We start from the raw sequence: 27,576 nt of genomic DNA on the forward strand, positions 1-27,576 counted from the left end.
GGGTATTTCCTCATAGCAGTGTGAGAACAGACTAATATAGTAAATTGGTACGGCAGAGAGTGGGGTGCTGCGATAAAGATACCCAAAAGTGTGGAAGTGACTTTGGAACTGGAAAAGGCAGAGGTTGAAATAGTTTGGAGGGCTCAGTAGACGATAGGAAGATGTGGGAAAGTCTGGAACTTATCAGTTTTGACCAAAATGCTGATAGTGATATGGACAATGAAGTCAAGGCTGAGGTGGTCTCAGATGGAGACAAGGATCCTGCTGGGAACTAGAATAAAGGTGACTCTTATTATGCTTTAGTAAAGAGACTAGCGGCATTTTGCCCCTGCCCTAGAGATCTGTAGAACGTTGAACTTGAGAGAGATGATTTAGGGTATCTGGCAGAGAAATGTCTAAGTAGTAAAGCGTTCAAGGTGTGACTGAGGTGCTCTTAAAAGCATTAAGTTTTATGCATTCACAAAAAGATGGTTTGGAATTGGAACTTACGCTTAAAAGAGAAGCAGAGCATTAAAGTTTGGAAAAAATGCAGCCTGATGATACAATAGAAAAGAAAAATCCATTTTCTGAGGAGAAATTCAAGTCAGCTGCAGAAATTTCCATAAATAACAAGCAGGTAAATGTTAATTGCCAAGACAATGGGAAAATGTCTCCAGGCATGTCAGAGGTCTTCAAGACAGCTCCATCACAGGCCTGGAGGCCTAATAGGAAAAAATGGTTTTATGGGGTGGCCCCAGGGCCTTGCTGCTTTGTGCAGTCTCAGGACATGGTGCTCTGTGTCCCATTCATGGCTAAAAGGGGCCAATGTACAGGTCAGGCTGTTGCTTCAGAGGGTACAAGCCCTAAGCCTTGGTGGCTTACACATGGTGTTGGGCCTGCAGGTGCACAGAAGTCAAGAATCGAGGTTTGGGAACCTCTGCCTAGATTTCAGAGGATGTATGAAAACACCTGGATGTCCAGGCAGAAGTTTACTGCAGGGGTGGAGCCCTCATGGAGAACCTCTTGCTAAGGCAGTGCAGAAGGAAAATATGGGGTTGGAGCCCCCAAAGAGAGTCCCCATTGGCACTGCCTAGTAGAGCTGTGAGAAGAGCGCCACAGTCCTCCAGATCCCGGAATAGTAGATACAACGAAAGCATGGACCATGAATCTGGAAAAACTGCAACACTCAATGCCAACTCATGAAAGCAGCTGGAAGTGGGGGCTGTACCTTGTATTGCCACAGGGTGAAGATGCCCAAGACCATGGGAACCCACCTCTTGCATCAGTGTGACCTGGATGTGAGACATGGAGTCAAAGAAGATCATTTTGGAACCTTAAGGATTAATGACTGCCCTACTGGATTTTACAGTGCATGGGGCCTGTAGCCCCTTTGTTTTGCCCAATTTCTCCCATTTGGAATGGGAGCCTTTATCTAATATCTGTACCCTCACTGCATCTAGGAAGTAACTAACTTGCTTCTGATTTTACAGGCTCATAGGTGGAAGGGACTTGCCTTGCTCAGATAAGACTTTGGACTTGGACTTCTGGATTAATGCTGGAATGGGCTAACACTTTTGGGGACTGTTGGAAAGGCGTGATTGTGTTTTGAAATGTGAGTACATGAGACTCAGGAGGGACCAGGGATGAAATGATACATTTTGGCTGTGTCTCCATCCAAAATCTCATCTTGAATTGTTATCCCCATAATCCCCACATGTCAAGGGCAGGACCACGTGGAGGTTATCAGTGAGTGATAGTGAATGAGTCTCATGAGATCTGATGGTTTTATAAGAACCTGGCAGTTCCCCTGCTTGTACTCACTCTGTCCTACCACCCTGTGAAGAGGTGCCTGCTTCTCCTTTGTCTCCTGCCAGGATTGTAAGTTTCCAGAGGCCTCCCCAGCCATGAGGAACTGTGAGTCAATTAAACTTCTTTCCTTTATAAATAACCCATCTCAGGATTTCTTCATAGCAGTATGAGAATGGACTAACACACTTCCCTCTCATTTTTATAAAATAAGAACAAAAATAATAAGAATCTTCAAATAATTGCACAAACACTACCATGTTTATAGCTGCTTAAATAAACCTGTTGACAAGCAGGCACTGGCATCATAACACACACAAAAAAACCATTTTCTAGGTGACATGTTTAAATCTAAATCTGATGTGCAAAATGTGATAAAGAGATGTGAATGTATAATGTATAAAACAGATGACTTAGAAGAAAGTTAACATATATCACTTTAAGTGGGTTAACAAATCAAGTAAATCATAACAGAATAATAAAGAATAATAGTAACACTTAAAAAAATAGCAGCAGCAAATAGTAATTACTATATGTCACATGACATTTCTAAGTACTTTACAAAATTAAATCATTTAATGTTCACAATAACCCTATGAAGGTAGGTTAACTCTATTTTATAGATTTATAAATTAAAACATAACAAAGTGAAATAAAGTTGTCTAATGCCACAGAGTAGCAAAGCTGGATGTGAAGGATAAGAGAATACTAATATATAGAACACTTATGTATTAACAAACAGATATTCGGACAGCCATAAATTTCAATAGTCACCTTCTCTTCCAAGGTTTCACTTATAGATGTTGCTAGTTTCAACAGTTCTTCTGAATCTTGTTGGCATCTACAACTCAAAACAGAAAACCCTAACTTTAGTTTTCTCAACTGCCATAAACAGTAGGACATACTCAAAATTAAAATTTAGGAAATATATAAAAGAATGTGGGATTTTGCCAACAGGTAGCACAAAATGTTTTACTGATTTAAAGATGATTGACTTATAAATACATTACTTCAAAATCACACTTATATCAGTATATAAATAAGCTTAGTCTTTTTTTTTTTTTTGAGACAGAGTCTCATTCTGTCACCCAGGCTGGAGTGCAGTGGTGCAATCTTGGCTCACTGCACCCTCTGCCTCCTGGTTCAAGTAATTCTCGTGCCTCAGCCTCCCAAGGAGCTGGGATTAACGGCATGCACCACCATGCCTGGTAATTTCTGTATTTTTAGCAGAGACAGGGTTTCGCCATGTTGGCCAGGCTGGTCTCAAACTCCTGGCCTCAAGTGATCCACCCACCTCGGCCTCCCAAAGTCCTGGGATCACAGGTGTGGGCCACCACACCCAACCCCAAGATTTAATCCAAAATACAAAAAGTAAAAACCTTCTGCAACAGTAGTCTGACTTAACAGGGTATAAAGTTAAAAAAAAAGTTACTATGGATTAATAATTCAATAATTCTCAGAATTTTTTTTGTTGTTTTAAAAAGCTTTAATTTTTAAAGGCTTCAAAGTGGGAAAATTCACATTTAGTATGATTCCACTTTTAAAACCAATTTCTCCACTCCCACCAGGAAAAGGACTAGAAAGTCATAATAAATCTTTACACAGCTTGGCATATCTATTGGTATTGTAATTACAAAGGGCATAGTTTTTAAATTATAATTTCTGAACTACTACTTTTATAGAAAGGAAAATATTTATTTTTAAACTTAAAACATTACCCAACATTTGGCTTGCGACTGTATTTCTCCTGAAACTGGTCCAAGGCAAGCATAGCTGTGTGAATCTCTAAAGGTGCCTATTAAGAACATTAAAAATTGGCCAACATTTACTGAGTGCTTGTATGTCCCAGGCACTGGGCTAAATGCTTTTAAAACATTATTTAACCATCACAATAAACACATTAGCTTAATACTATTATTAACTCTATTTAACAAATAAGAAACCTGAAGGTTAGAAGTTAAATGACTTAACCTCAAGGCCATGAAGGTAAATGATTTAATCCCCTTTCCTTATTAAAATTTACAAATTTGGAAACTGTTAGTTCCTTCCTTATCACATTTCCTGCTATAAAATTACATCCATTTAAAAAAAAATAGAATACATACTCAAAGCTTTTTTGGTAAGAAATATGCATTATATAAAAATGGTACGATTCAGAAAATCTTTTAATAAGATCATTTATACAAGTTATTGAAATCGTCTTTTAATTATCAAAGTTGGCAAATCATTATAAAAGTGAAACTTTTTCCTATTACTTTAACATTTTTTCTATGATGCACATTCCCATTTTTAATCCTCGGAAGTCAACTTTTGATATGTGAGTATAACCTTTAATATACTCACATTATAAGGCCTAACAGTAAGATATCTACATGGTTATTCCATTTTAACTTTATAATCACTCACTAATTCTCATCTCTGATTCTGCTGCCTCTCTCAAACCTGTAAGTGTTTATTTACCTCAGGTTTGCTAAAATCCACAATAAGGCACTTTGGATGTTTTATCTGCCTCTCCAGTGGCTCCTGATACGGAAAAAAAAAAAAATCATTACTTCAGAATAAGTGAGTGATTATTGGACAAAATATACTGCTATATGTCAGTGCACTAAAAACCAGGGAACTCTCCCAAGGGTCTGAAATAAGTAGGGTTGGGCTGATATGTTTTAACTAAAATAGAAACTAGCTACCACTCTTATGACAATACTTAAAAAAAAAAGTTAAATGCAATAAAACAACCTGCTCCACACAGTAAATTTGGGAACAATTAGTAAAAACATTTGCATACCTAAAAAAATTTATTATTTTAATCTAAAAGCTACCATATCTTTCTAATACCAGGCTATCAAGACTTATTAAATTCTGTATGAAGAACACAAAGGCAAAACAAACAAACAAACAAAAACCAAAATATCCACCCAATCTAAAATTGAGACATATCCAATTAAAACTTGGAGACAAAGGACAAGGAGATATGCAGGAGCACATCTGACTAGATATATTATTTTAATTTTTTTTTAATTCTAACTTTGAGTTGAACAAAGCCTTGTAAATGACTAGAGTTGTTAATAGTTCTGGAAAAGAAAAGGCAATTACGTTAAACCCTTGAGAACTTGTAAGAAAAAACAGAGATGTGTTAGCTTATCCTGAGAAGGAGCCCAAGGATTTTAGTTGCACAAGATCCCTTAGTTTCCTGACACTACATTCTCTATATTCAGCTATTTACATTTTCTTTTCAATGCCAGTCGTTTTTAGAAATTATTTTACATTTCCAACATATATACTGTTTTCTGAAATTTATAAAATTAAATTAAATTTTAAAAACCAGGATTAACAAGTATAATTTGAATATCTTCATTTTAGAAAATTAAATAATAATAAAGTAAAACAACCTCTTGCTAAATCTTGAAAATACATTAGTTTTATTTCTTGTCTTAGAAAGTAAATTGTAATAAGTATGATAAACTCTTTGATAATTCACAAAGGTATAGTTCCTTTCGGGTATACCCATTTAGCTCAACTATATGTATATGGTATTCTGGCTATAAAAGATGTGTAAATTTTTTGTTAATATCCATTTTATTCATTTATTTCATTAGATTAATTCCATTTCCCTCAAAGCAGGTACAAACGAAAAAAAAAAAAATCCGTTTCACATTTAACCTGTTTGGTTAACTGAGTAATTTCATTGTCTCTTCTGCCTTTCTTTTTCTGTGAAGAAATATTTTTTAAGCAGAAAAAAAAATACTTACAAAGAAAACTGTTTTAGGAGTCTTAACTTGGACAGCTATGCCTCCATGTAAATATGGTTCCAGTTCTGTAGTGTCACCAATACTAAAAGAAAATGGCGATATCACTAGAAGAAAAAAAATTTAAAAATTACACGGGGAAACAGATATTTAAATTTCAACTCTTACTGTCATAAAATGTTAATTATTCCCAATTTACAAAATTAAAAAATTCCAGCATAGTGGTTTTTTGTTCGTTTGTTTGTTTTTTAATGAAGAGCTGGGAGGAGTATGGGGACCTAGACAGAGTGTTTTTTCCAATGTGAAACTCCAGGACTTAAAAATAACGAAGGAAACTTATAGAAAAAGAGTAATGAGGGCTACTCATTATTAGATATTAAAATATATCATAAAGCCTCGATAACATAATAACAACTACCTATCATAATAATATAATATGGTACTGGTTAATAAACAGACAACTGGAAAAGATTAGAGAATTCAGAAACAGTCTCAAGTACACAAAGGACAAAATCAAGGTGGCACCTCAATCAGTAAGGAAAAGATAAGATCAATTATTCAATAAATCTGATACAGAAAAAAGACATCTGGGAAAACACCTATTGCAAATGGACAAAAGTTTTAAGTGTCAAAAAAGACGCTAACAATTTCTTAGATAAAAGCATGAGAGAAAAATTTCTTTAAAACCATGTAGTAAGGAAGGCTTTTCTAAGTAATACTCTAAATAAAAACCATAAAAGAAAATAATTAAAATTTGATTATGAAAACATAAAAAAGAAAACCTCATGACAAAAACCCATCATAAGCAACATCAAAAGATAAATGGCAAACCAGGAAAATATTATGCTCTGTCTGGGCATGGTGGCATGTGCCTGTAGTCCCATCTAATCAGGAGGCCAAGGAAGCAGCATCACTTGAACCCAGGAGACTGTAGTGTGCTAAACTGTACCTTTGAATAGCCACTGTACTCCAGCCTGGATAACAAAGTGAGACCCTCATTTCTTAAAAAGAAAAAACATGGTCCGATAACATTTTCATCTATATTATGACATATTAGGTAGCTATAAAAGAAAATTTAAAGGAAAAAAAAAAGGACGTTCTCCAATTACTAATGAGAAAAGATCACAAATATATTTTGTTTAATAAAAAGATAAAGGACAGCACTATGTATAATGTGCTTCCTTCTGTGTTAAAAACAAACAAACAAACAAATACACAATAAACTAAGACTAACAGTTACCTGTGGTAGTGGATGAGAACTGTGAGGGTGAAATCAAGTTTGGGCAGAACACTTTTCATTGTAAACATTTACCGTTTCTCATTTCTGAACCATTTGGTTATTCAAAAAATTAAGTTAAAAAAACCAAGTAAGCCCTCCCCTTTACTTAATATATTATATAATACAGGCATCTATACTATATAATATGTAATATATACTATATATGTGTATATATAATAAATATATAAAGTAGACAGAATGGTCAGCAGAGTGAACACCAAACTTAGCTGCTGTTACCTCTGGAGAGGAAAGGAAGTCTGAAGTAGGATTCATTTTTAGCCCTATTTAAACATATACACATACATATATATCTAGAATAAGTTTGTATTATTTTAGCTATTTAACAGTGTTTTTTGGCTGGTCATGAGGTTTTTTTGATCTTCATGCCTGTAATTACAACACTTTGGGCAGCCAAGGGGAAAGGTTGACTTGAGCCCTGGGGTTTGAGACCAGCCTGAGCAACATAGAGATCTTGTCTCTACAAAAATAAAAAAAGTTAGCCAGGTGTGGTGGCACATGCCTGTGGTTCCCAGCTACTTGGGAGGCTGAGGTGGGGGGATCACTTGGGCCCAGGAGGCTGAGGCTACAGTGAGACATGATCATGTCACTGCACTTCAGCCTGAGCAACAGAGCAAGATGCTATCTCAAAAAAAAAAAAAAACCAGACAAAAAAAAAAAACATCTTTTCATGCTAGCAGAATATTACTTTAGATCAGTAGGTAGCAATTTATAAATGTTAAGGGAAAAAAAACCTTCCTAACAGCCACTCTAAACTTACTCATCTCTCCCTCCAAAGAATTATTGGCACAAAATGTGGGTTTTCTTTCTCTTTGTTTCTTGACATGCAGTGGCTCCTCTTTATATAAGCAGCCTCATAATCTGAACCTTCACCACAACATGGACCCCAAAATTACAAATAATAAACCTAAATGATTAATTTTAATAAAAATAGACATGAATATATATGATCTGAATCTGTATTTAAAATAATTAGATGTAATCAGAAAACAAAATCAAATAGTTTTGTTATACAACATGCACGCTAAAATTACAAATAATAATCCTAAATGATTAATTTTAATAAAAACAGACATATTCTTTAATATCTATGATCTGAACCTGTATTTAAAATAATTAGATGTAGCTGGAAAAAAAAATCAAATAGTTTTGTTATCAAAAATACTTAAATATATATTCAAAGTTGTTTATCTATAAACAGTTTGTAATAAGAATTGATTTTTCCCTCTCCTGAGGATATATTTTGCTGTCATTAAAAAAAAGTAATTCCATTTACTGTCTATAAATTAAATACATAGTTATATTTTCAAATGCCCTAAAGATAAAACTACATCAATTTTCCCTAAATATGTGTAAGCATGCCATATAGTTATGGCTTGTCCAGTACTGTCTTTGACTCTTTTCAACGTGGCTGAAGGAAAAACACAAACTACGCAGATTAACTCTGCTATAAATTCATTATATTAAACTTCAAATGGGCCCTATATGATGCCTGACATCTTTCCATTTTCAAGAATGTCTACTTTCCTCCTGGTTTTGGCACCTTTCATTGCCTTTTGGCAATGCCTTCACATTAGTCCAATGAAAAAACAGACTCCTTCAACTGCTTGCCAACAAACCTACAAACTTGCCTGCAGACATGACATTCACCCCTTTTATTCAAGCCACTGAACAAGAACATATATTCCAACCAACATCTAGACATCTTCCTTTAAATACTTCATTGCTACCTCATTTTACAAAGCTAAACTATACTCTTTATCTACAAAACCTACTCCTTTTCTTGCATTCCTTAAGTGAATATGTTGACTGACCAGGTAGAAATCTTCACTCACCTATAGTATGTGATCAAGTTTCTTTCTAAATATCTTAAGATTAAGACTCGTGAGTTCAATTCTCCCTGCCAGCCCTGCTGTATTAATTTCTTGTAGTTCCTTTAGATCTGTCTTGTACCTGAGCCTTTTCTGTTTGTCTCTGCATAAATAATCTTTTTTCAATACCTTCCTAAGCCAATGCAACTTTCACATTTTAATGAAGACATCCTGGCCCATTGCTGCTGTCCCAAAACTGGGTAGGTTTCCTTGCTAAGTTTGGTGTCGCCAAAATGGGTATATTCTCTTAATATCATCAGTGTTTAACAAAGTCTTCACTTGGATTGAATATTTTGAGGCCAAGGGCTTTACATCATGTCTCTTTGAGTTGACGTTCTGTTCCCAATACTAAGTGTAGTGTCTGAACTATAAATTTGCTGAATAAGTATAAATGAATTAAGAAAACACATTGACTTACCCGTTATTTGTTGTATAGATCCATTTAAACCTGTCATTCCATTAATTTCTCGAAATGTTAGGAATTGTCCTGTCTCCAGTTTGTGAGGATGATTTTCAAGGCAAGTAACAATGCCAGGATTTGCCTAAAAATAAGAGTACTCTATTAAAAAAGAAGTTCACATATTCTTGGTGTACAAATTGAAATCTTAAGCAAAAATGACAAAGTTATCATAAAATTCTCAAAACCAAAATTCTACGCTATTCTTCTGTTAGTAAAAGCAAGCCTTTAAAAAGCGATCACAAAATAATGATCAAATTATTACTATTTTTTAAATGAATGCTGAAAATATAATTTCTATGTTTGGTAGGAGATGTGCAAAGATTCCATAGAAAAGATCAAATATTTAATAGATTCAAAAACTCCTGTAACTTGTAAAAAACATTCCAAGTTATCTAATAGTTTTAAATGTGAGAAAAAACCCATGGGCATAAATGATAAAAGCCTGACACTGAAGATCAAAGAATAGTAAAGAAGGAGGATAGAAATTTTAAAGATGGGAATCTGGTAGTTTACAACTTGCTCAACGCTTTGAAGAAATATTGTGTAGCTTATCAGCTACATTTCCTATAGTATTCAATAAAAGATAACACCAATGCAATAAGAATGCACACCACATTTTGGAATTTATTCTCTGTGTTTTTCTCAGGGACAAACTAAAATCAACTAGAGAAGGTAAAAGGTTAAATAGTAATATGCCTGAAAGAGTAACTCAGGTAGAATAATAAATCACTCTGTAAGCAGAAAGATATACAGATTGACTTTTCAATAAATTTTTCTTAAAAAGGCATGAGAGAGGCCGGGCGCGGTGGCTCAAGCCTGTAATCCCAGCACTTTGGGAGGCCGAGGCGGGCGGATCACGAGGTCAGGAGATCGAGACCATCCTGGCTAACACCGTGAAACCCCGTCTCTACTAAAAATACAAAAAACTAGCCGGGCGAGGTGGCGGGCGCCTGTAGTCCCAGCTACTCCGGAGGCTGAGGCAGGAGAATGGCGTAAACCCGGGAGGCGGAGCTTGCAGTGAGCTGAGATCCGGCCACTGCACTCCAGCCCGGGCTACAGAGCAAGACTCCGTCTCAGAAAAAAAAAAAAAAAAAAAAAAAAAAAAGGCATGAGAGAGAGTGAGTACTGGGTCTCTATCACCATGAGATTACACTGGGTTTAAAAATAAAGTATAAAAACAAGAAATACGAATTACAAATACTAGTATGTTAAAGTATATTATCATTCCCTTATTTTGTCTTCTTTTGGACTTCAACGTAAGTTGATTATAAAGAATACAAACAAAGTAAATTATTTGTGTAAAAGAATAGTAAAAGGGGATCATAATGATTTCTCCGGTTCTTTTATGGAATAAAAAATTGAGCTTATGCATGATCAAGAGTGTGGTTAGAAAATTCAGACTTTTGAATTTGAAGGTTAATCAAAATTTTCTACACCTTCTAAATAATGCTTTAGAAATATAACAAATTAGAAATGCTTTTCTCTAATATGATTTAAGTGTGCCTTTTTATAGTATTAGACTAGGTGACTTACAACATACTTAGTGCATCCACTATCTAACACAATAAACAATTCAGTAAACACTGAATCACAATTCATGACCCACAGGAGGTAACATAGAATAAAATTAAAATTAAAATTTATGACAAGCAAATGTTGCTCTATCAAGTATTATTATTATTTTTTTTCTTTCTTTATTTTTGAGATGTGGTCTCACTCTGTCACCCAGGCTGCAGTGCAGTAGCGTGATCTTGGCTCACTGCAACTTCCGCCTCCCAGGTTCAAGTCATCCTCCCATCTCAGCCTCCTGAGTAGCTGGGACCACACACCACCATGCCCGGTTAATTTTTTGTATTTTTGGTAGACATGGAGTTTCACCATGTTGCCCAGGTTGGTCTCAAACTCCTGAGCCAAAGTGATCCACCCCTGTCAGCCTCTAAAAGTGCTGGGACTGTAGGCATGAGCCTCCGTGTTTGGCCCTATCAAGTATTATTTGTTAGAGGAAATCCAGAGTATTTTTAACAATTAATATTCCAGTTTTAATATAATGAAGTCAAGAAATTAGCTACATATTCCCTCATTATCTTAAAACACTATAAAAGAAATTTTACATACTGTAATACTTTGCTGACACCGCCTTTTTGAAAATAGCATCACATCAACTTTAACAAAATTTATTTTAAAAGTTCATTAATATAATCATACTTGCGTTATGTTTGAAATGAAAATTTCTTTTGGTTCTTCTCCTGTTGCATCTAAAACTTCAAATTCATCACCAAAATCACAAAATAACCTTGACCAAATTCCATGTACATCTGCACTGATAAACTGTAAAATGGCAAAAACAAGTTCAAGCTTATTTATATAAAGAAAAAAAAAAACACTCTACTCTCCTAGCCCATTTCATGACAATTTCATTTATAATTAAGTATACCCTGTAGAACCTATAGAATACAAAGTAAATAATAAACAGGATAAACTGATGTAGACTGGTTTAGGAATCAAAGATTTTCAGTACTTTTAGTAAATGAATGTCCAGTACAACAAAATAAGAATATCAGCATATCATATTTAAAAATTCTACGACTTTTAAATAACAAAAATTCTGTGATTTTAAAATTTTGTGCTTGTCACAAAATTCAGGCACAACATAAAAGAAACAGATACTTTGGCTTAATAGTCCAGCACTGAATTCTTACTTGTTATTTTAGGAAAGAGGAATGAAGTGCTCATTTACCCAAAGCAGCAGAGTTAATGGAAAATAGAATAGAGCTAAAAGCTGAGAGCAGAGTCTACAGAAAAAAAGGCTGAAAAACTGACACCACAAATCAAAGCCATGAAAGGTAAAATATTAAGTTCTTAAATCACAAATGTTTTATTAAAAGCAATTTTTCTAACACATGCATTGTCTCCATTCTGAGAATTTGTAAATAAATTATTTTTGGGCTTAAAGCTATTTTTAGAGCTACTGCTAATAAAGAGAGATCCTTATTCTGTAATGCACCCAATCTTGCATAAAATAATGTTTTTCTAACATAATTAAGTATATTGATATTATGATATAAGAACATATTAAAATAATTTATAATCCCAATTACATGAAGTAGTGATACAGATAACAGAAGACCACCTCCCAGTTGATCATATATTGACTTTAGTGATCAAAATGGGTACATATAGCATTTTTTTTAACAAGACATAAAACCGGACAGAAACTTAGAAGCTTTTTTTTAAAGTTTAACTCTAAAGAATATATAAATTACGTAAACAAATATTTTAATTTATAACCTTGTGTAGTTATTTTGTAACACTTCTGTGCCCTATTGTAAGTTCACTGGCTTTCTGTCTTAATCACATGCTTAAATTGTAAACCACAGCACAAATGCTCTACAGAGCATAAATATGCTATGTAAATACCACAATCCAAAAATTTTCAACACACCTACATCATAAATTACGATTTTTGACTTAGCGCCTAACTCAAAGAAACAATTAGCTTTTTCCTTTTTCCAGTGAAACAATCCCCAAAACAAAAGAGATGAGGTTAATAATGAATTCAATTACAAGCGAAGAACTGTGATTTTTTCCATCTAAACCTCTTCCCAATGTCACTGTGCACCTAATTATGCTGGAGATTTAAAAATCTATGAGTCATTCTTGCTCACTCACTCTTTCCTTCACAACTCATTCATCTATCTACAAGTTCTGTTAGGCCCCCACCCCACCCTGCCCTTTTTCTTAAACAAAAGACACCTCAAATTCAATGGCTTCTGTCTCTCTCTATTCCCAAGTCTTCTATCTAAGATACCAGCATCTCTCAGCTGAACTACTGCAGTAACTACTAACTAGTCTAGCTGCCTCTACTTTACTCTTATAATCCAACAGTTCTATTTCTTTTGGTTATCTTTCATGACCCCTTCATACTCTTAAAAATTATTGAGGACCCAAAGAGCTTTTGTTTATGTGAGTTACACCTATCAATATTTACTGTGTTAGAAATTAAAACTGAGAGAAATTTAAATCAAAAGAATATATACATTCCATTGTCAGAGCAAGGATATCACCACACATCATATAGACTCTGGAAAACTCCACTCTGCCTCCTAAGATAATCAGAATGAAAAAGGCAAATAACATCTTAGTAATATGAAAACAAGAAGTTTGACTGTGTAGAACCACTGTAAGGGTCTGAGGGATTCTTAGTGTCCCTGGATCACCCTTTGAAAAATACAATTATAGTCTTATCTCCATACAGCAAGCCATAGTGATCCTTTAAAAATATAAAACAGATTAAAACTCACAGGCCTAAAAACTCAAATGTCTTCAAAGATCTTATAACGTATGGCCCCAACCTACTTCTCCCAAACTAATCTTCTGGTATATTTTACTCCTACTATCTTCTCCTCTTTACCACTCTGTTTTGGTCCTGCTTGCCTCTTACTGTTCCTCAAAACCACCAACCTAATTTTTACACTTGCAAATGTTTACATTTGCTGATTCCCCTGCTTTGAATGCTTTCCCCCAGATCTTTATATAGCCTGTTCTTTCTCATTATTCAGGGCTCTATTCAAACGTCATCTCCTTAGTGAAGACTTCTCTAATCTTCTAATCTAAGAGAACCAGAACTGGCCCTTCTCCCTACATCATGCAGTTATCATTCTCTATTTTTCTTTATTCAGATTTTTTTTCTTCACAGGACTTGAAACTATTTAAAAACACATGATGTATTTATTTTCTTGTTTATTGTACATCTTCCCAGGCAGAAGGTAATTTTCATGAGTAAGAAAATTTGTCTCTATTCACTAATGTATTTCTAATGGCTATAACTATCTCCAGTACATAGATAATCAATGAATATTCATTGAATGAACCACTGGACTTCTAGAAAATCAGCACCATAATAACATTTAAAAATAAAGGCTGGGCGCAGTGGCTCACCTGAGGTCAGGAGTTCGAGACCAGCCTGGCCAACATGGTGAAATCCTGTCTCTACTAAAAATACAAAAAATTAGCCACGCATGGTGGTGGGCACGTGGAATCCCAGCTACTCGGGGGGCTGAGACAGGAGAACAGCTTGAACCTGGGAGGCGGAGGTTGGGGTGAGCCAAGATCGTGTCACTGCACCCCAGCCTGGGCGACAGAATGAGACTCTGTCTCGAAAAAAAAAAAAAAATTAGATGATGATTTCAATGTTTATCATCCTTTCCATTCCTAACATTAATTCTTCCTTAGTTTTGGCAATCTGTCTATAAACCAAACTTAGATCCTAGTTTTAAAAACAGGAAATGAATATATCAAAATTAATGAAAAAAATCTTATTGTGATTATTATGTAAAAAGTTTCTTATACAACCCATCAATAAGTTAAAAATTCTAGTAGAGAAAGTGGTTAACTACATGTCATTACTAAATGATACAATTACCTTAATTGGAGGGCACTGAGAACGGCAAAAGTCATTGATCTTCTTCTGCAATGGAAGTTTCATCTCAGTCAATACTACACACTGTTGAGAAAACAACAAATTAAAAACTAGAAAATACGTAATTATTTTTGTAATATACAATAATCAGAAGCATGTCAGTTTGCACTGTGCTAAAGACACATCACTAATCTCACTGAAAAGTTACAATCCTATGGAATTCCATTCCAAGGTTAATACCTTCACAAAGTACAGATAACAAAAGTAAAAATAACATATACAGGGGAAAACCTGCCCACATAAAACTTGATAACCATCGCAGGCTTTACGATTAGAAGCAAACCTTAATATTCTATGTGGTATTTATGGACTCTAAGTGATTAGATTTGTTTCATCTATTACTATCACACAAATACTAACCTAGCTACTAGAGTATTACTTTCATGCTAGCTTAAAAACCTGACAACATTTTTAAGAGACACATTAGTTGGCTACTAGAACAAGTCCATCTGTGGATTTAGTTTTTTTAAATCTAGCTTGCAATATGGTTTGCTTCCTGTAGGGAGACATTCCTCCATTGATCTCTCGTCTATACAGTCTCACAACGTATGCCATGAATGCAAGGTCCTTACCACTCTTTACTTGAGGTCATTTCTCAGAATTGTATTTGCTGTGTAAAAACTTGAGGGATGAGGTAAGATCTTCCTCAGGGATAAAGGGACGTCTTAGCTTGCTTTAAAACAGCCAGTTCCCCAAGCTCAGCATTCTTCTCTAAAAAAACCTACTACATGTGCAGGCATTCACTGAGCCCTCTGCCTTGAACTAGAGGGACTTGGGGGACAGGGGGCGAGGAAGAAAATGCAATATAATGCTCATGTTTTTTATTATGCACTGAGTAATAAACTTCTTAGTGTCTGACCCAGGAATCTCATATTTCCTGCATCTGTGAAACAGTAACAGGCTAGGTTGCAAATAATAAAAAAATCAAAGACTAGACCCAACACATACTGAAACTGATTTGAGTTTTATCAATGTTAGAAAATTCTCAGCCGTACTTTCTTTGAATATTGCCCTTTTCTATTGCTATCTATTGCTATCTAGAAATCCAATCTCATAAATTGGACCTTTTCATTCAAGCTCTCATTTATTTTAATTTGTCCATAGTATTTTCTCTTATTTCTTTTTGGGTTTTTTTTGGTTTTTTTTGTTTGTTTGTTTGTTTGTTTTTTTGAGACACAGTCTCACTCTGTCGCCCAGGCTGGATTGCAGTGGTGTGATCTGGGCTCACTGCAAAACCACCTCTGTCTCCTAGGTTCAAGCGATTCTCCTGCCTCAGCCTCCCCAGTAGTTGGGATTACAGGCACACGCCACCATGCTCAGCTAATTTTTGTATTTTCAGTAGAGACAGGGTTTCGCCATGCTGGCCAGGCTGGTCTGAAACTCCTGACCTCAGGTTTTCTGCCCGCCTCGGCCTCCAAAGTGCTAGGATATTTTCTTTATTTCTATGTGCTATAGTTTTGGTAATTTCCTCAGGTCTATCTTTCAATTCACTAATGTTTATTCCAGCTATTATCTATTTACTGTTTAATCTATCCAATGAAGTCAAAAATTAAGACTTAAAAAGTCTTAATTTTTAAGACTTCATGTTCATTTCCATAAGTTGTACCTCATTCTTTATCACATCTGCCTGGTCTTTTTCAATATTATGTATTTAATAACTTCTTTTGAGATTTAGTAGTTTTGAACATCTGTATTTTATAATTTCTCAAACAAATCTATTCTTCTAAATCTTGGAGGTTTAGGCTGGGCATGGTGACTCACACCTGTAATCCCAGCACTTTGGGAGGCCAAGGCGGGAGGATCACCTGAGGTCAGGAGATCAAGACCAGCCTGGCCAACATGGTGAAACCCCATCTCTACTAAAAATACAAAAATTAGCGGGGCATGGTGGCATGTGCCTGTGATCCCAGCTACTCGGGAGGCTGAAGTAGGAGAATCGCTTGAACCCAGGAGGCAGAGGTTGCAGTGAGCCCAGACTGTGCCACTGCACTCCAGCCTGGGAGACAGAGCAAGACTCCAGAAGAAAAGAGGGGAGGGGAGGGGAGGGGAGGGGAGGGGGGGGGGGGGGAGGGGAAGGGACGGGAGGGGAGGGGACGGGAGGGGAGGGGACGGGAGGGGAGGGGACGAAAGAAAAAGAAAGGAAAAGAAAAGAAAAAGAAAGAAAGGAAAAGAAAAGAAAAGAGAAAAGAAAAGAAAAGAGAAAAGAAAAGAAAAAGAAAAATAAATAAATAAAAATTCTTTGAGGTTTAATAGTTTGTTGACTCTTGGTCATAATGAGCTGCTTTTTTTCCCATCTTGTTATTTTGTACTGTGAACTCAAAGGGACTTTATATACTGGAATACTCTGTAAGTTAGTTGAGGGTATACTTCTCAAGATTTGTTTAGTTTTGTTTTTGTCCGGCACTTTAGGGCATGGCCATTATAGTACTACCTTTTATCGTAATTTTTTTTTTTTTTTTTTGAGATGGAGTTTTGTTCTTGTTGCCCAGGCTGGACTGCAGTGGCGCAATCTTGGCGCAATGCAACCTCTGCCTCCCGGGTTCAAGCGATTCTCCTGCCTCGGCCTCCCAAGTAGCCGGGATTACAGGCATTTACTACCACACCTGGCTAAATTTTGTATTATTAGTAGAGACAGGGTTTCTCCTTATTGGTCCAGCTGGTCTCAAACTCCTGACCTCAGGTGATCCGCCCACCTTGGCCTCCCAAAGTGCTGGGATTATAGGTGTGAGCCACTGCGCCCAGCCTGTAGTACTACTTTTTACATTAAGTTCTCAGTTTAGGAATTTCCAGATCACAAAAGATTATAAAGTTTAATCTCTAAACCTATGTGACAGCAAGCCTGTGGTTATGAATTCCCCAGGAAAACCTTTACTTTTCATCCAGAGCTCAAGAGAAAACAGACAAGCTTCTTGTTCTGATTGTTAAAGACTGTTCTTGTCCACCCTTTCACTTAGGGCATAGCTCTCTGAGGCTCCAGCTTTATGAAGAAGGGGAGGTCTCAATTCCATTTCTCTAGTTTATGTAGTTCTAGGTCTGAATCTTCTGTTTCTATGTGAACATCAATTACCAAGAACTTTGGTTACTGTGACAGACAACTCCTGTTGCTAAGAGTAACTACAGATAATAGTTCACTAGTCTTTTAGCTAACTGTTCATTTGTGGCCTCTGAGCATTTTCCTAACATTATTTTGAGCTTGGATAGTCATTTAAAAGAAAGTCTGTTTAGAAATTCTAGAAAGTCTGTTCAGAAAGTCTGTTTAGAAACACATAAACAGATTTTCCTAACATTATTTTGAGCTTGGATAGTCATTTAAAAGAAAGTCTGTTTAGAAAACTAGGTGCTTTGTACCAGGATGAATTTTAAGTTATCCAGTCCAGAATAGAAATCTATAATCATTTTAAAATGGGTAACAGCATAATTTATTCACAGAAAAAAAAAAAATTCAGGGTCAACCTAGTCACTTTTGCAATATACAATGTCCTGGGAATTTTGTTGTTGTTATTTAAGGAATTGTTACCTATAATAGACTGAACTACTGATCCATGTATTTTTACTCCCCTGTAATTGTACTGCTTGCCCATGGCTTTAGGAAGAGTACTTTTCTGCTTCTTGACTTCAGGCTTGATAACGTTGACTTGCTTTGGCTGACAGGATGTTAATGGACATAACAAAAACAGAGGCTTGAAATGTGCATGTGTGTCTGGACTTGACCTTCTGTTTCTGCTACTACCATGAGAACATGACCTAGGTAGCCTCCTGGTCCCAGAAGAGAGACACAAGGAGGAGAACCAAACTCTGGAGTTTAATCCAGGCTGAGTTCAGCCTAGAAACCCCAACTGACATTCAGGTACATAGGAGAGAAATAAATGCATGTTGGTATAGACCAAAGTTTTGAGTAGTTTTCAATGGATATTACTGAGAAAAAAGTCAACTGATAAAACTACTTTGTCAGTAGTTCTTAGGTCCCTTCCTTAAAATGGAGAATTTGAAAGGTTTTATTCTGATATGTCTTCTACCTTGAAATTTTTTTGTTCTGTTTCTCAATACACTAGGTTAAATTAGTTAAACATATTAATACTTAACAATTTCGCCCTGGAATCTGTCAATAACATTTAATACAAAATGGAGTACTAACCTGGTATTTGTCTAAAAAGGAGAGATCTGTGGTCTCATTGAAAGGAACAGAAGATGATGTGACATGAACATATGGATTTAGTTCTGCAATATGTTTAAGCACAGCTTCAGCCCTAAAAAAATAAAATAAACTTTTACTGTCCTTTCATTCAATATACTCAAATCTCTTCAAGCTGGACACTATAATGACATCAGAGGAACCTGACAAGTTACAAAATTTCAATGGAAACTTACCTTGTAGAAGAAAGAAACCAAGACTTACTTGTCTTTACAGATAACTATACAATCTTGAAATAATATACTATCATATTCCGCAGTAAACCACACAATCTCAAAGTGTACCCTAATAGTTCTAAGCTCCAGGCTCCTTAACTTTCTTAATATTTTAGCAACACTAAAGTCTTTCTTTAATAAATTCAAGGAAATACATTTCTAGGTAGCAGTGTAATATATATAAAATATATATTTATATGTAATATATATTATATAATATATACTACATAAATATATAAAAAATTTGACAAATACAAAAAATTAAGTATATACCAGTATTTCTTTAGCCATAGTAGTATGAATTTATGGTGATCAATTAAACAACTATGACTGACTGGTGTTCTAGATAAAGGAAATATTCTAAGTAAACGAGTAAAAAAAAACCTCATAATACACAAAAATATCTTTAGCTGTATAAATATAAGGTAGAGACTTTATATTTAAACAACTATGACTGACTGGTGTTCTAGATAAAGGAAATATTCTAAGTAAATAAATTTTAAAAAACTCATGATAATACATCAAAATATCTTTACCTGTTTCTCTTATTAACAACATCATCTTCACTGAGAAAGAAGTTGGTTCCTAGATCCCATGCTTGGCATTTTTCTGTATCATGAATTGTAAGTGCCTTCAAAGAAGAAAAAAGTATTGGTTGAAGTCAGGAGTTCAAGGATATTCAGTCTCTCTAGTACTATCAACAATGTACTAGAATTATTATTTTGTGTAATTAGATAATGAAAAGTACGCAAAGGCATAAAAATTAGAAAGGATATAAAATTAGATATATATACATCTGGAGACCCCAATAAATTGATAGAAAAATTTCCTTAAACATGAAGATAATTTAAATTTATAAAAGTATCATGTTATAAAAATCAACACAAAAATCCAAAAAATTCATGTAAACAAACACTTCAAAATATTCCATGTTTCAAGTAAGAAAGATAATTAACAAAGTGGAAAAAAATACTTGTAAATTATATCACAGGCTACAAACCTCGTAGAAAGAGGAACATAAACAAGGACCATACTGAAAAAAGGACCATACTGAAAAAAGACATGGTCCTTGAAAATATGTAAAGATGTTCAACCTTGCCAAGAAATGAAATAACTTTTCTCACTTGTTAGATTGGCATAAATCCACAGTTTGACAACACAGTCTATTGGTGAGGGTGAGGTGAATCAGTGACTCTCATATATTACTGATAACAATGTAAAGTGGCTCAACCTCAAAGGAAAGGAATTTGGCAATCTCTAGCAAAAAGATATCTGCATTTATTCTGTGATGCAGCAATCCCACTTTTAGGACTCTATCTCAAAGACACACTGGGAAAAATACAAAAAGATGAATATGCAAGAGTATTAAATGTAGCACACTATTAGTAAGAGCAAAAGACTGGAAATAATCAAAAAGCCCACCAATGGGGAACTGGCTATAAGATGATACATCCATACAATGCATAATCATGCAACTATTTAAAAAAAAATGAAAGATGTATTTATAAATATGGAGTAATCTCTAGGATATGCTGTAAAGAGATAGCAAGGTAAAGAAGAGCACTTTATATGAGAAAAGTGCGAGAAGATAAATATATATACCCACACATAAACAGATATACATGTTTGTGTGTATGCATTTACCTATCTACAAAAACAAATGAAGAATAAACCAAATATAAAAAGTAACCTAGTAAGTGAAGGAGGAAATAAGGTAGCAAGAAGCTAGACTTATCTGAAAATACTTTGTTTAAAAAATCTGACTTTGAATCATAAATCTCACATAATAGTAAAACTAAACTTTTAAAAAAGCAGTCTCTAAAAATCCAAAGCAAAATGAATACATGGACTAAACTGTTTATGGAGTCTGCTATACACAGAGATTTATTTAAAGTGACTTTTAAAAGCAGTTAATTTGCCTGCCAAATCCAGGTAGGATCAAAAAACTAAATTTTTTTCAATAATACATTATTATTAACAATATTGGAATTGGTATTCTGAAATTATGCCATACAGGTAAAATATAATAGGATAAAGAATATATAGGATATATAGGATAAAGCATCTAATGGATCATTAGAAACCAAAATCCTAATAAGACACAAATATAAAATCACAGAAATAAATATCCTATAATCCAAAGTAAAAATTAGAAAGTTTAGTAATACTTTACAAGCCTAAACCTGAAAATCAGAAATTTCAGTGTGTACTCATTATGAACGTTTCAGCTCTGCCCACTGAAAAGACTTTGTAACAGTGACAGAGACTACTAGGGGCTGTGTCCAAAAGCCTCAAAAAACATGAAGAGAACCAAAATAACCAAAGATGGAACAATCTGAGCATCAATGAAAATAACTACGATAGATGAAAACACATCAAATTATGTTTAAATTCATGAGTTTATCATAATGACCAGAGTCATGCCCGAATCCCAACTCTCAGAAACTATGAGACAATAAAATGTTGTTTAAGCTACAAATTTTGGGGTAAACTGTTTTACAGCAACAGGTAAACTAATACAATGGTATTAAGAGCTTGTTACATTTTAGGTGTGAAAATAGTATTGCTGCTTCAAAAGATATTCTTACCTTTTAAAGATACTAAAATATTTAAGGATGATATAATACAATGTCTGAAATTTACATCAAAATAATTTGGCAGTTGGGGGCAATAAGGAATGAGAAGGAGATATATGAAACAAATGTCCCCAAGAGTTGGTAACTGAAGCCTTCTGATGGGTATGTGGGGTTTTGTTAAACAATTCTTTCTACTTTTGTATATTTTTGAAATTTCTGTGATTTTTTTAAAAGTAGAGCATTAAAGACAAAAATTAAAACAAAGTATAAAACAATATTACCACAACAAATGAGCCAAAAAAAGGCTCATAACAATTTTTCTCACAGAGGACATTTACTTACCTTAATCCCTGCAAGAACAAGATTCTTTGCTAGAAAGGCAAAAGAAAAAGGAATAGCTCAATATTGGGAATACATACTGGATATGTCTTCACAGAGCTTAGTCACATAACTGATTGGATACTTTTGACTTCTTTTTTTACTACTTAAGTTCCTTGTCTTAAAAAAGTTACAAAATATAGGTTAAAAGTGAAAAAATTAAAATGTGCATAATCACAACACCCAGGAATAATCACTCCTAAAATTTCAATGTATTCTTCCAGATATGTTTTTATGAATACAGTATATGTATGTGTGCTACTTATAATGAATTAATGGATATAGAGAATGATAATTAATGGTTATTAAAATCACAAAAAGAAGCAATGAGTCATTACTGGTTATTTGTGGAAGAATATAACAACATCATGAAATAGTCTTGACAAAGATTAAAAACTTTTGGATCTAATTTCTGTTATAGCAAATATAAGGGGATGAAGTTAAGTTATTTAAACTATCTCACATTGCTCAAAAGTGTCATACAAAATTAGGAATATAAATATTGCTTACCAATTTCTAAACCAAGACCACCCATTCCACTTAAGAAAACATAGGACTTGGCCATCTTCTGCATTGCTGTGTCTCCAAGAACGTACCTCTGTCGACTACATGGAAAACACAATAAAAGACAAAAAATTATTTCACTAAAATTATAATATCTCTTAAAGTTGTTTGCAAATGAAAAGCCTAGGAACTCAATCCTGCCCACAGACTTGTTCTGAATGATTTGCAGTGTTTAAACATTTCTGAATTTAATGCCAAATATATGACATATTTTTAAAAATCAGATAATTTGGCACCACAATCCATATTCCCTCAAGGCAATAGACAGATGGAGTTGAGTAGGAGTTGCCCTGTTTAGGCAGGAGGATTATGTGCTCCAGATTTGCCACAATCAATTCCTTCCTGTTCCTCTCATTTATTACCTCAGTGGCCACTATAAGCATTTGAGTTTGCCATCTCCACCTTAAAACTTTCACTATCAACAGGATTTCTGAGACCCCCATCTCTACATAAAAATGTGAAAATTAGCAAGGTGTGGTAGCACACACCTGTGGTCCTACCTACTCAGGAGGCTGAGGTGGGAGGATTGCTTGAGCTTAATGGTTTGAGGTTACAATGAGCTATGATAATGCCACTGCACCCAAGCTTGGGCAACAGCAAGATCCTGTCTATATCCAGATATAAAGGATGATCTTATCGTAGCAGCTTCATGTCAGAATTCAGAAGTCAGGGAATGTTGTACCTGGCCAGTAACACTGGTTTTTGCCTAAGGATGGAATTTATAAGTGCCTTCTTAGTATCATCACTTCTTCTATTGTTAGTACCATCTGCAGCTTTTTCAGACTTTTTTGTCACATCCTTAGTTTTGGTTCCTGCCCAGCCACTGAACTGCCACTACCTAGGCAACATACCTAGTCTTAGGTTCTGGACTACAAGCCAATCTGAACCCACTGTCTTCCCTAGTCATTCAATAATCATTTAATGAGTATCTTCTAAGACTTAGACACTGTGTCATAGTCTATGACTTAGAAAAGCTCATGGTCTGACAGAGTTGACATACATGTGAACAAATACTATGTGATAATGTGTTTATTTAATAGCAATAAAAATAAGATGCTTTAGGGCTGAGCAGAAAGGATGAGAAGTAACTCAGGCAAGATATCACAGAGCAGACACAGGAGTGAGTTCTTAAAGGATCACTGGAAGGTATTTTTGAAGCACAAAAGAGCATTACAGGAAAAGACAGTTGAGGTAAAAAGGTATAAACTGCAATTACCTATCTTATCTTTGATAAAAGAAGTAGTCTAGTGATGGCCAGTGTATTCAGAGGAAAAGGTGGTTGGGGCCTTCAATAAATGGTGCTGGGAAAACTAGATTTCCAAATGCAAAAGAATGAAAATGGACCCTTATACCATACAAAATAATCAAATCAAAATGAATCAAAGACTTAAATGTAAGATCTGCAATTACAAAACTCCTAGAAGAAAACAGAAAAGAGGCCTCATAACACTGGTGTTGGCACAGATTTTCTGGATGACACCAAAGGCACACACAACAAAAGCAAAAACTGACAAGTGGGACTACATGAAACTAAAAACCAGTAAAGGAAACAATCAACAAAATGAAAAGGCAACCTACAGAATGAGAGACAGTATTTGTAAACCATATATGTGATAAGGGGTTAATAATATCCAAAGGAATGCCTATAACTCAATACCAAAAAACCCCTGAACTGACCCAATTTTTAAAAATAGACAAAGAGTTTGAATAGATGTTTCTCCAAAAACATGCACATAGCCAACAAGTATATGAAAAGGTGCTCAACACTCGCTAATCATCAAGGAAATACAAGGGAAAACCACAATGAGCGATCACCTCACACCTGTATGGATGACCATTATAAAAGAAAAGAAAACAAAACAAAACATAACAAGTATTGGCAACAATGTGGAGAAACTGGAACTTCTGTGCACTGTTGGAAATGTAGAATGGTGCAGCTGTTATGGAAAACAGTATGAAGCTTCCTCAAAAATTAAAAAATAGAATTACCATATAATCCAGCAATTCCATTTTGGATATTTATCCAAAAGAATTAGAAACAAGATCTTGAAGAAATATTTGCTACATAAATCTGCTATACGACAATGTACACAGAGTAAACAATATAGTTGACCCTTGAACAACATGGGTTTCAAGCGCACAGGTCCATTTATATGCAGATTTTTTTCAATAAATATACTGAAAAATTTTTTGGACATTTGTGACAACTTGAAAAAACTCACAGATGAACTTTGTAGCCTAGAGATATCCAAAAATTAAGAAAAAGTATGTCATGAATGCATGAAATCTATGTACATATTAATCTATTTTATCATTAACTACCATAAAACACACACAAATTATAAAAAGTTAAAATTTATCAAAACTTACACTTACAGACCACAGACGTCGCCATTTGCAGTTAAGAGGAATGTAAACAGATGTAAAGATGCAGTATTCAGTCATAAGTGCATAAAAGTCACTGTAGTACATACTGCACTACTGTAATAATTTTGTAGCTACTTCCAGTTGTTATTGTGATGAGCTTAAGTGATGTATCTGGTTAAAGCGCATGTGACTCTATTCATAATCTTTGCCTGAGCAGTTCCTCTCTCCAGTAAATTGAATATTGCAGGAAAAAGTGATGTCTTGAGGTTCTTGCATATTTTTCCATCATGTTTAATGTGCAATACTGTAAATCTTGAATGACATATATGGGACCCATACAAAGTGCCACCAGTAATGTTGCAAGTGCTCCCAAGAAGCTGAGAAAAGTCATGACATTACAACAAAAAGTTGAATTGCTTGATATGTACTGTAGACTGAGGCCTGCAGCTGTGGTTGCCTGCCATTTCAAGATAAAATGAATCCAGTGGAAGGACCATTGTAAAAAAAAAAAGGAAAGCCATCATTGTAATTACACCAGCAAGTATGAAAACCTTGCACTTTTCGTGAAAGATCTTTTTATCTTGTATTGAAAATGCAGCACTGATATGGGTGCAGAATTGCTGAAACAAAGTCATACTTATAGACTCTAACATGATTTGAGAAGAAGCGAAGTCATTATAAGACCACTTAAAGCAAAAAGAAGGTAAAGGATATAAAGCTGTAGAATTCTTTTTTTCCCATAGGTTACTGGGGTATAGGTGGTATTTGGTTACATAAGTTCTTTAGTGGTGATTTGTGTGATTTTGGTGCACCCATCACCCAAGCAGTAAAGCTGTAGAATTTAATGCTAGCAAAGGATAGTTTGATAATTTTAGAAAGAGGTTTGGCTTAAAAAAAAGTCAGACACAACATGAGAAGCAGTTTCTGCCAACCAAGAGGCAGCAATGAGTTTCTAGACACCATGAAGAAAATCGCTGAAGATAAAGGATATCTACCTGAACAGGTTTTTAATGTAGAAGAAAGTGCTCTATTCCAAAAAAAATTGCCACAAAGGACATTTATTAGTAAGGAAGAGAAGCAAGCACCAGGATTTAACGCAGAAATGAATAGTTAACTCTACTGTTTTGTGCAAATTCATTCAGGTTTATGATCAGGACTGCCCTTACATATAAAGCTCCTAACTCCTTAGCATTGGAGGGAAAAGATAAACACCAGCTGCCAGTCCTCCGGCTACATAACAAGCGGGCCTGGACGAGAACCCCTTTTCTGGATTGGTTCCGTTGATGCTTTGATTCTGAGATCAGGAAGTGTCTTGCCAGTAAGAACTTTTAAAGTTCTTTTGCTATTGGACAATACACCTGGCCACCCAGAACCCCATAAGTTCAACAAGGAAGGTGCTGAAGTGGTCTACTTGCTTCAAAACACAGCATCTCAAATTCAGCTTCTAGATCAGGGCATCATAAAGGACCTTTAAGGCTCATTACACACAGCACTCTATGGAAAGGATTGTCAATGCTATGGAAGAGAACCCCGAGAGAGAGAACATTATTAAAGTCTGGAAGATTATACCATTGAAGATGCTATCATTGTTACTGACATCAGACAATCAGGCAGAAGGTTCTGATGATTCAAGATTGCGTTGATTTCTTTAAAGATATGGACCCTTCTACAACAGGGGCACCAAAAAGAAACTAAAGAAAGTGACAGGAGGATCAGTACTGTATAGAAACATTTTTCCAGAAATAAGAAAGCAAAAAAGTCACACAGTAGTTACATATTTCCATAAAGTTACAGTGTGTGCCTGCCTCTCCTTCCCTACCCTTCTGCCTCCACCTCTTTTGATTCTGCCACCCCAAGACAAAACCAACTCCCTCCCTTCCTCCTCCTCAGCCTACTCAACATGAAGACAACAAAGATGAAGACCTTTACGATAATCCAGTTCCACCTAATGAACAATAAATGTATTTTCTCTTCCTTATGATTTTAACATTTTATTTTCTCTAGCTTACTTTATTGTAAGAATGCCGTATATATATACAGTATATAATACATATAATATTTAAAATGTGTGTTATTTACATTATCAGTAAAATTTCCAGTCAATAGTAGGCTATTAGTACTTAAGCTTTGGGGGAGTCAAAAGTCATATGTGAATTTTCGACTGCACAAGAGGTAGGGTGCTGGGGAGTTGGCATTCCTAACTTCTTCATCGTTCAAGTGTCAACTATACTATACTACACACTTAAAAACTTGTTAGTAGGGTAGAGTTCATGTTATGTGTTTTTACTACAATACTAACTTTTTAAAAGGTAAGTTGGAGTTATGTTCAAAATGACTTGGTAAGCTATAGTATTTGGACTTGTACTATGAAACAAAATGGTCAGAACTGTGGCTGTGTGAAAGAGAATGGAGAGAAAAGAGAACTTCTGGAATTTATCTTTATCTTACCCTACCTTCATCAAGTTCACTACTGACATCTATCTCCCCGAGATGTTAAGAGGCTAAGGATCCTCATTTCATGCCTTGTCCCTAAAATATATTAATCATTGTCCAAAGTCCTAGGTCTATACTAGTCCCCATAAGCAACAGATACAGATTTTAAAAACAAAAAAATACAGCTGGGCACGGTGGCTCATCACAACTGTA

The 27,576-nt window shown here is 35.0% G+C and overlaps 1 protein-coding gene across 2 annotated transcripts in view; it reads right to left on the reverse strand.

Moving 5' to 3' along the window:
* The window catches only part of UBA6 (ubiquitin like modifier activating enzyme 6), a 119,859-nt gene that overhangs the window by 85,172 nt on the left and 7,111 nt on the right, over positions 1-27,576 (reverse strand). For both annotated transcript variants that reach the window (XM_050792455.1, XM_050792454.1), the window contains exons 3-13: positions 22,510-22,604; positions 21,964-21,992; positions 19,582-19,676; positions 18,774-18,885; positions 14,582-14,662; positions 11,365-11,487; positions 9,118-9,241; positions 5,535-5,638; positions 4,246-4,308; positions 3,504-3,580; positions 2,560-2,626 (exon numbers count right to left, since the gene is read on the reverse strand). In XM_050792455.1, the coding sequence (XP_050648412.1) occupies positions 2,560-2,626; positions 3,504-3,580; positions 4,246-4,308; positions 5,535-5,638; positions 9,118-9,241; positions 11,365-11,487; positions 14,582-14,662; positions 18,774-18,885; positions 19,582-19,676; positions 21,964-21,992; positions 22,510-22,604 (970 nt within the window). The remainder of the gene's footprint in view (positions 1-2,559; positions 2,627-3,503; positions 3,581-4,245; positions 4,309-5,534; positions 5,639-9,117; positions 9,242-11,364; positions 11,488-14,581; positions 14,663-18,773; positions 18,886-19,581; positions 19,677-21,963; positions 21,993-22,509; positions 22,605-27,576) is intronic.

The sequence above is a fragment of the Macaca thibetana genome, chromosome 5 (genome assembly GCF_024542745.1).
Source record: "Macaca thibetana thibetana isolate TM-01 chromosome 5, ASM2454274v1, whole genome shotgun sequence".
In the NCBI taxonomy this organism is placed as follows: domain Eukaryota; kingdom Metazoa; phylum Chordata; class Mammalia; order Primates; family Cercopithecidae; genus Macaca; species Macaca thibetana.